The 9,270-nt window shown below is 37.6% G+C and overlaps 1 protein-coding gene across 1 annotated transcript; it reads right to left on the bottom strand.

Annotated features, from left to right (window-relative positions):
* Positions 1–1,882: 1,882 nt before the first annotated feature.
* Positions 1,883–8,057, bottom strand: LOC114136017 (protein unc-119 homolog B-like). Its single transcript, XM_028003768.1, has 5 exons — positions 7,350–8,057; positions 5,189–5,302; positions 4,926–5,025; positions 4,624–4,796; positions 1,883–2,873 (listed from the first exon to the last, which is right to left on the bottom strand). The coding sequence occupies exons 1-5, from the start codon at positions 7,579–7,581 to the stop codon at positions 2,761–2,763; spliced, it is 732 nt and encodes a 243-aa protein (XP_027859569.1). The 5' UTR covers positions 7,582–8,057; the 3' UTR covers positions 1,883–2,760.
* Between the last annotated feature and the right edge of the window lie 1,213 nt (positions 8,058–9,270).

Below are 9,270 nucleotides of genomic sequence, written 5' to 3'. Positions count from 1 at the left end.
TGGGAAAGTGGAAACTCAACACTTCTCTCCAGAGGTCTGGTTACCAGGTGAGAGAAGAGGAAAGAAAAGAGAGAGGCAGAGAGAGAAAAACAGAGTGAGAGTGAGAGCTGCATAGGTGTGGAGAGAAACAGACACGGAGAAGGGCAGAGGAGACTGGAAGAGTCGGAGCAGGGGAAGTAAAGGAATAAAATAAAAGAGAAAGAGCAAAACGAGAATAAAAATAGAAAGACGGGATTTTAGTCTCATATAGCCAGTTAAAATAAATATCAGAATTAATCAAAATAAACATAAGTTGTTCACAGTCTTTTACCAATTCTCTTCTGCCCAGAGTGAAATATTCCCATCTATTAACACTAACAGATCTGGATATGAGCATAAGGATAACAATAGGAATGCCTATTACATTATTTTAAATTCTATGTACAATAATAATAACGACAACAACAATTATTAGGGAAATGTAAAAGGAAGTAAAAAATAATTATTGAAAACATTCAAATAGAAAAAATATATATTAATTCTGACCTAAAATTATTCAGATTTATTATTATTTCTTCAGTGGTTTCTTCCAGAAAGGTGTCAAGCGTAGCTGTTGTAAAATACCTCCCCCGAGTGGCCATTTGTAGAAACTCAATGACCCTACAAAAAGCATCTTTTTAAAAATCTTTCTGGGAAAATCTCAAGTTGTTCATAAAAATTTTTGAATGTCTCAACAGCTTGTTTTGGTCACATAAATTAACATTTTCTGCAGCAAACAGCATATCTCAAACTACAGGATAGAACCACGTAGCCTGATGCAAAGACATTTTGCTAGCAAATGTCAAACTTGATAATGTTTCAATTATTGATTACTATCAAACATTGACAAAAACATAATTTTAAAGCCAATTTAAATAGGGTCTACTCCTCAAATAAACTTTATCAATGACATAGCTCAATACAAAAGCTTTAAGGTCACTAGCAAGCTAATTTTCCACCAACAACTTATCTTTCTTTGCCCTTCTTTTCTCTGTACCTTTTTATACCATTATTTTTGCCAAATTCTCCTTTGGTTTAACTTTTCCCCTGCATGGGAAATGAAACAATCAGAACACATGATGTATCTGAAAATGTCTATTTATTGACTCAGTTCTTTTTTTTTTTTTTTACAAACTATATGTATTTATTTATATATGTATATATTTTACAAACAACTTAAGCCCCAAACACCAACATTTTAACAAAGCATAAAGAGGAAATACAACAGTCCACGTTAAAGAAAACAGGAAACAAATTAATTGTCCAATATTTGTCAACTTGTCTTTTGTGGTAACTTTAAAATGTAAAGTTACCATCAGATATAAAGTAATATCAGAGCTACGATTACTAGGAGAACAAGATTTAAAATGGACATAGTTTTGTTTATTTACCTGTTACAAAACCACAAGAAGAAAAGACAGAATGTTGAAAGTGAAGGTGAAAACAACTCAAGATCATTTTTCAAGAAAAAAAAACTTTAGTTGTCGAAAAATGTTGAGCTTGCAATTATTAAACCAAGATAATGGCAAAAAAAATGGTAAAAAACAGGAAAAGGGGAAAAAAATGCAAAGCAGACAAAAATAAACAAAAAAAAAGGACACAATAACATTTTTAAAAATGTGTAAACAAGCTGCTTTGATAAAACAGTAGTTTCACTATTTTCTCTTTTTTCTTCATACACCCTTTTGACATTTCAACTCATCATGGAATTAACATTTGTCCTTATCGCCGTTCAATTTTTTTCTCGATATATTAAACATTCTCGAATGAGTAACATTTTTTAACACCCCATCACTTTGAAACAAACAAACAAAATCTCCAACGTTTACTTAATCTCTCAAATGAATCTTGGTAAATTTTTTTAAAATTACATATATTTAAATCATATCATCGCATGCATCATGATATCAACACTTTGTAAAACAGGAAGGATTTTTACTTTTTTTTAAAAATCTAAAACAGTTTTTTTTTTACAGGTCATCATAAGAATTAAAGCAGAGTTAGCTGTTACCTGATCTTGTTTCATGTTACAATCAAACAGGCTTAAATTTAAAAGAAGAAAAAAAACCCTTTGATGAGACTCGGCACTAGTGTGGACGTGTCTCTTTGTGTAGAAATGAAAGGGATGCAGAGAGGAGAATGCAGGAGTAACCGCGTGTGTTTGACATGAGTGTTTTTTTGTGGATGGTTTCTCTTTTTCACCCCCTCCTCTCTCCCCTGATGTTGTCTGGAGTGGATTGTGGAGGCGGCAGCTCTGATAACAGCTGCTTCTGACAAACACTATGGGTGCCACTTGGGGATTGAGTGTGTGTGTGTGTGTGTGTGATTTCTATAGTAGCTGGGACACTTAAAAGAAGTCTCATTATCCGTCCAATAGCTGTTTGACCTGTTTTAAACACATGTTACACAGCCACTAGTGATTAGCCCTCTTTTTTTTTTTTTTTAAGTATCAAAGAGATCTGTCGATATTTAAAACTAGATAAATGAAGCAATACGGAGTTTCTTCCTATTTGTACGTCAGAGTCAAGACTACCATCGACTTCCAGCAAAATAAAACGCACTGAAAATGAAACAAACGACTGGCGTCGAACCTTTACAAACACGAGAGGCCTCTCGAACACGGCTGCAGGAGTGTGTGCATGGGTGAACGCTTGAGCTGAATGTTCTGCATTATGCATGCATGTGTGTACATGTCTGTCAACAGATGTGAGCAGCGGATGCCGCATGCAAGGGTGCCAGCTATCATTGTCCTCCGTTGTAGGCGTAGTCCGCCTTGTTGTGCATGACCAGTCTGTTGTCGACAAAATAGAAACTGTCTGACCGCGTTTCGTAAGGACACTCCACCATCTGACGAACTGCAAGACAGACAATATGTGCATGTTAGCGAACCAGCATTGGCGTTTTCGCCTCAAATGAAACTGGATTTATTTTTTTTTCTCTTAGAAGCTTAGATGGCATTTTCAGCCCTTCTCGTTACTTTCTTGATACAGTGAGAACATATTGGCTAAGCGAGAAAACGACATGTTAAAAGATTTGCCTGTATAAGCCAGATCTTGACATCACTTTTCTGCAGATATTTCTGTTGGGCTCAGGCTTTAAATAGAAGAACTGCAACAATCAGAGAATGCCTGGCTGGCTGGCTGGCTGGCTGGCTAGGAAACAACCATATTTAGACAAAGGGATACACGTCTAGCAATCCAAATGTTGTTCACAACTATGTGGTTCCATATTTATTCAGTTCCATGAAATCAAATTCCACATTTTTCTGTGTAGGAACTGTCTGTGTGCAGTGGACGGTAACTGCAATCGGGTTAGTACTTGGGAAAATTGAATTTGGTTCATTTGAAAACAAAAAAACATAAAAAACCAGACTGATGCACTTCATATCCTTATTTTACTTTTTTTATTATTATTATTTTTCAGTGAAACCGTACAGTTTAAATGTCACAGTAACATCATAGAAAGTTATGAATTATTTTTCATTTTCGTCACCGAAACCTGCAGTTTCGACAAGGGTGATGAACAAGCTGCTCTTCCACGGCCTGTACTTTTAACGTTTTATCTTGGAATGCAGTATTGCAACATTAGTTTTACCTATATCTAATCACCAAAGATTATTAAAAAATGTTGGTCATTCCAAAGTTCTAAATAATATGACAAGTAATGGACTAAAAGTGAAGCCAGTGATTTACTAAGTTTGTATTTCACAGAAGAATCATGATGCTCATCTGTTGCCATCAGCTGGTTCACCACATCAGTCCTATTTGCGATGTGAATGAAACCATTGAGAACTATTTGCTTCAAATGTGTCCAACGTCTTTTCAACAAAGGAGCCAAAATCCTAATTATGTTTTACATAATAATAATAAGAAGAAATAGAACAACCATTTGGTATTTTTTGAATGTTTGCACACTTTAGAGCTTGGCTCGGGCCTTTATCCTATTATAATTTATCATGACAAATTTCTTATCATGATAAGAGTTTTGATTTATAGTTGTGACGGTAAATTCCAATTCATTTGTTAGCTTTACTATTTTCTCCACTGTTTCTTCAATGAGAGCACCAATAAATATCTGTAAATTTGAAAAGATGATTAAATGCAGCTGCTGGGTTCAGTTTAGAAATATAAATTATACTTCTTTACTAATGGGAATGCTTTTCAAGAGCAGTGTTTGTGTTTGTACCATGCAGACACAGCTATACAGCTACCTAAGAAAAAGGCATAAGTCGTTCCTACCATTGCTCTTACCATTATCACAGCTTAAAAAAAAAACTATGGAAATCAGTTCTGTACTTGCTTGCATAAAATAATATTTGATTTCTGCGAGTAAAAAAACACAAAATCTAAGCTTGTATCTTAGATTTTGTGTTTCTCTAAAGAATTAACTTTAGAGATAAAGTTTATTCTTTATCTGTAAAGAATAAACTACAAAAATACTTCATCATTTCATTGTACCTGTACAAGTCCGAGCCTGCTGAACTCAGCTCAGCTCTCCAATACTAATCTTCTATCAAAGGTAAAAATGGTAAATGGTAAAAGCCTCGTCTTTTAGCTAAAAGACGAGGCTAAATGTTTAGCCTCGTCTTTTTTCAACAGGACTCACCCAGGGTCTCAGAAAGCTGGGGGAACTCGTAGATGTGTTCACAGGTGTTACGGCTGCTTGGGATGCAGAAGCCGAAGTCGAAGTCGAAGCTCTTGAGCAGGTGATCGCGAAAGTAGTGCCTCTCGATCATGCGGAAGTTGTTTAGGGGCCGGTTCCCGACTGTGAACTCCACCCTGATCGAATGGAGAAAAGAAAAGCTGAGATGTTACAGCTGTAAAATGTTATTATCGTCGGTGCACGCTGAATAAAAATAAGGAACACAATGCTTGATTGCTTCCAAGCTGCATGTGTGAGTCACTCACGTAGCTCCCACAGTCCTCAGTCGCAGGAAAGCCGGTGTAAACTGGTAGCGAACAAATCGACCCGCCGTGCCGTCTCCTTCGCTGTGCTCCTCATCGTCGTCTGACAGCAAAAACAACACAATTTGCAGCATAATACACAGGTTTGGGGTTAAATTTCCAAACAGGCTGTGACCTAGTTATTGCTGTCAGAGGAGCCAAGCCATCTATTTTTAAGTGAAACCAAACAGAAATAGAACAGTGCAAAGAACAGTGAAATATAGTACCTGAATGTGGAGGTTTGGCAATCTCAAACAGAACGGTGTTGGTTTCCAGGTCTCTGATTTTAAAACGTACAAAGTCAATGTTGTAAATGTTGTCTTCGGGTTTACAGAGGTATCCTGCAACCGTAACACACAGAGGACAGGAGTTACAATGTTTGGATAAGAACAAGCAAATATAACAAGAATATTTATAGGAATAAATCAGACAAAACATCTCTGACTCAGTTAGGATCAAAATAAGAAGAAAGGGATTTGTTTTGATAATCCATTTCCTTAGTATTTGGTCGGCCTTTCACATTTTCTGATTTGGCTCAAATGTCTCAGGTACTGGAAACAAATCTCTGACAATAGTTCACTGGAATGTTGGCCCAATCCTCTTTTCTGCTTTGCCTTCAAGTTTGCATTGTTGTTGAAATTGGGTCTCTGTTAAGAGCACTTCAAAACACTGACTTTGTCATCCTTATACCGCTTTGAAACTAATTGTGCTGTGCTTAGTGCTTAGTGAAGATGTTATCTTGCTATTTATGGATGGTCTTTCCTTATGATGCCAAACAGCATGATGCAGCCACCCCCGTGCTTCACAGTTGTACGGTAGAAAGCTTCAACATTTTTCAGCCAAACAGACTAAGAACTTCAATTTTAGATTCATCAGATCACAGGGCATGTCTCAGAAAACTCAAGACTTCAACTCTGTGTGTAGACTGTAATCTGGCTTTTCATGCTGATTTGGGGGGTTATGGCTTCTTCCTCTCTTAGTGGTCTTTACAGTCCACGTTGGAACATAATTTATGTCATTGTGGAAAATGGCACCTGCCAGACTCGGTCAGCGTTTTCACACCAAAACCCATTCCTCTCTGGAACACATAATAGTCTCACACTCACAGTGTTTATACTTGTATATAAATGTTTATATCCAGCATCCAGGATGAGTCAGACTTATGGAAGTCCATAATTTTCTCTCAGATATCTTTCTAATTACGTCACACAGTAAAAATGCAATCAAAGGTGGGCCTCTGATTCCCTCAAATGCTCTAAATGAACCTACCAAAACCTTAGCAAAGCCAATAATCATTATCTAGGCTTTCTCGGATTGTTTAAAGGCATAGAAACCTTAATGTACACAGCCTTTACTGCACTGAAAATCAAATAAAATTACGTTTAAACACAGCCACACTGACATATGAATCTACAGTAATAAAGCCATAAAAGAAAGATAAGAAAACCTCTGAGGCTACTGTCTCATTATTATGGTGTTACAGTGAACAAAAGGTGCAGGACAAGGGCTCCAGAGCTGCAGACATTAGCCTAAGACGAAATTGAAATGAGCAATGTTTTTGGATATTATGGCAGCCAGAAGTATTCCTTCAATATAGCATACAACATAGAGTTTCACTGAAGGCATAAGAAATGTATTTTTAAAGCCTTATTTATTTTTCAATTTATTCAGTTTTCCCCCCTTCATTGTACACACATATGTAAATGACTTTAATAACCTTTTCAGCTAAATTAAATGTTATCTTTGGTATTTTTGTTCTATTGTTTTATTTGTTCCTAAGCCTAAGTAAAAAGACATATAAGAGTAATTTTTTATATTACAATAAAGAGAAGTGTAGTACTCTAAAGGCCCCTGACTCCTGGAATAGGAATAGTACAACAAGATGATTCGTCTTTATGGTTGCGTTTATCACAGAACAGTCACTGAAAATAAGAACACACCTTGCAGTTAATAACATTTCAATGTCGTCTCCACAGCTTCAAAAGCTGTAAATGTAGGCCATGACACAAACAGACTTAACCACGACAGTGTATAGCACAGAGAGGGCCTCGCTGCTCCAATACTGGCTGTTTTCATCTTTAAACATGACAGTATATATGATTTCACCACAACCCACACTACAGCACAAATAAAGTTATTACACTGTCATAATTGCTCCTATTAACATACCTACCCAGTGTCTTCTTCATTAACTGTTTAAATATAGAAACAGCAAAGATTACCTATGACGCAAAAGACTTGTTTGTGTTTCTAATAATGCCATTGTAATGAGCTGCAGTGAATCATAGCTCGTTCTCCTGTCTCCGTTTTTAAATGATCGGTATTTACGCCCTGTTTTTGTTTTCTGTAATTCAGCAAGTCTCGCCCGCAACGAAAGCGACCCCAAACCTCTCGTAGCAACTCGCAGTCCCAGAACATCCTCCGGAGACATGTGCCCACTCCTCGTCCGCAGCTCTTCCTCCGTCACGGGCCTGCTCTCCACCTGGCTTCGCCGGGACTTGAGCCTCTTCAAGACGCCTCCGCCGGGCTTGCGGTCCCGCGTAGGGGCAGCAGAACCGTGCCCGCCGCCGGAGACATTTTCAGCAACAGGCGCGTCGCTGCGGGCTTTGGCTCCGCTCATCGCTGCTGACCGAGTCTGTCTCGGCTTCACCTGCGTCTTCAACCCGGCGAGCGCCTGCTCGTCACTTCCTTTCCTCTTGACAAAACGCTGGAAGAAGAGGAAGCGGAGGACGAGGAAGATGGCGTCGCAGATGTCGAATGTCGAGATAACTGTCGGTGAACCGTCAAGCTCTTGTTTTTGTGAGCGCGTGCTGTACGGTTGCCATGACAACTGGTTCTATGAGCACCGAGGGTGTAGAAGCGCTATCTGGTAATGTCCACCAGGGGGCGAGGGAATGCAGGAAATGAAGGGTAAACCAGTCAGTCAATCAAACAGAATCCATCTAGTTATGTACTTATTTCTACTTATTTTGAACTTTCAAATTGACGTAGATAAACAATAGCTATCTAGTAAATACATCCGGTCCTTTATTCCAGTGGTGATCCAAGTTTTTATCATTTAGGGCAAAATTGTTATGTCAAAGTAGTCGCATGCCCAGGCAGTGTTTTAAGTAAATAATTAGGCCTGAGATGTAATAAAGCAAATAAATTACAATATCCAAAGTAATTGTAAGTTTAGATTTTGTGTGATAAAGAAAAAAAAAGTCCAACCCTGCTCTTTTGGAAATGTTTATATCTTTAAATTTATATTATATTATAAATATTTAGATAGATAGATAGATAGATAGATAGATAGATAGATAGATAGATAGATAGATAGATAGATAGATAGATAGATAGATAGATAGATAGATAGATAGATAGATAGATAGATAGATATTTCTTGTTTTAGTGGTTTCTAACTGTAGATTTAGTATATCTGATATAGTGTGATACACTTGATTGTTAATTTTGAATTAATTAATTAGAATAATGGAAATCATTTAGTACATTTTGAATTTTGTTTACTTATTTATGTTTCAGTGATTGCTAGTAGATCAACCATGTTGCCTTGGTTATATAACGCATCCACACCTCAGGTCAACCAAATGTTTCCTCACCCTTTGAATTACCCAAGAGGTCTCTTTGGTTTTAACATTTCCTGAGAGCTTGCTCCCCCGTTTCCTTCTCCCAGGCCCATAAAAGCAACGCAAATTAACGTTGTAAAGGCTCAGGTGTCATGCAAATTCGTGTTTACTGTGTGTGAGGCCTGACGGGCAGTTCCCCAGGTAGCCTCAGCAACATCCACGAAAGCGCAACGCGGATCCAATTCCTTTTCACTGGTGAGTAAAGTGACTTTTCTCTTCAATCAGAACCCGTTCATCCAGTCCATTGAAAACCAAACTACAGGGACGCTGAATATTCATAGACACAACTTCTGTTTAAACTTTTCAAAATAAGGGCCAGAGTTATTTTTTTCATTCGACTTAACGAGCAGAAATGTTAGTGGTGGTTAAGAAAGACTGACCATTCATTGTATTTTGTGTGTTATGGCAGGAGCTATGTATGTCACCGTTATAACGCCACTGCGAAGGCTGTCAAGTTTTAGAAATGTGTTTGTAGAAATATGTGAAATGTTTTATGGGGTCAGACAAAACATTTGTCTGAGGTTGTCTGAGGTGTCTGACCTCACAAAAACAAGGTTTTGTGAGGTCAGACACTCTGGGGCAAGATGTACAGTATGTATGCTGGAGCAAACGTTTATTTCTCTGAATTCAGCTAAGTCCCTGGCCCTTAAAAACAACACGGAACAACAATCCTTTTCCACTAA

This window comes from Xiphophorus couchianus, chromosome 20, assembly GCF_001444195.1.
Source record: "Xiphophorus couchianus chromosome 20, X_couchianus-1.0, whole genome shotgun sequence".
Taxonomy (NCBI): domain Eukaryota; kingdom Metazoa; phylum Chordata; class Actinopteri; order Cyprinodontiformes; family Poeciliidae; genus Xiphophorus; species Xiphophorus couchianus.
Note: the sequence above shows the minus strand (reverse complement) of the source record. Positions and strands in the feature narration are given on the sequence as shown.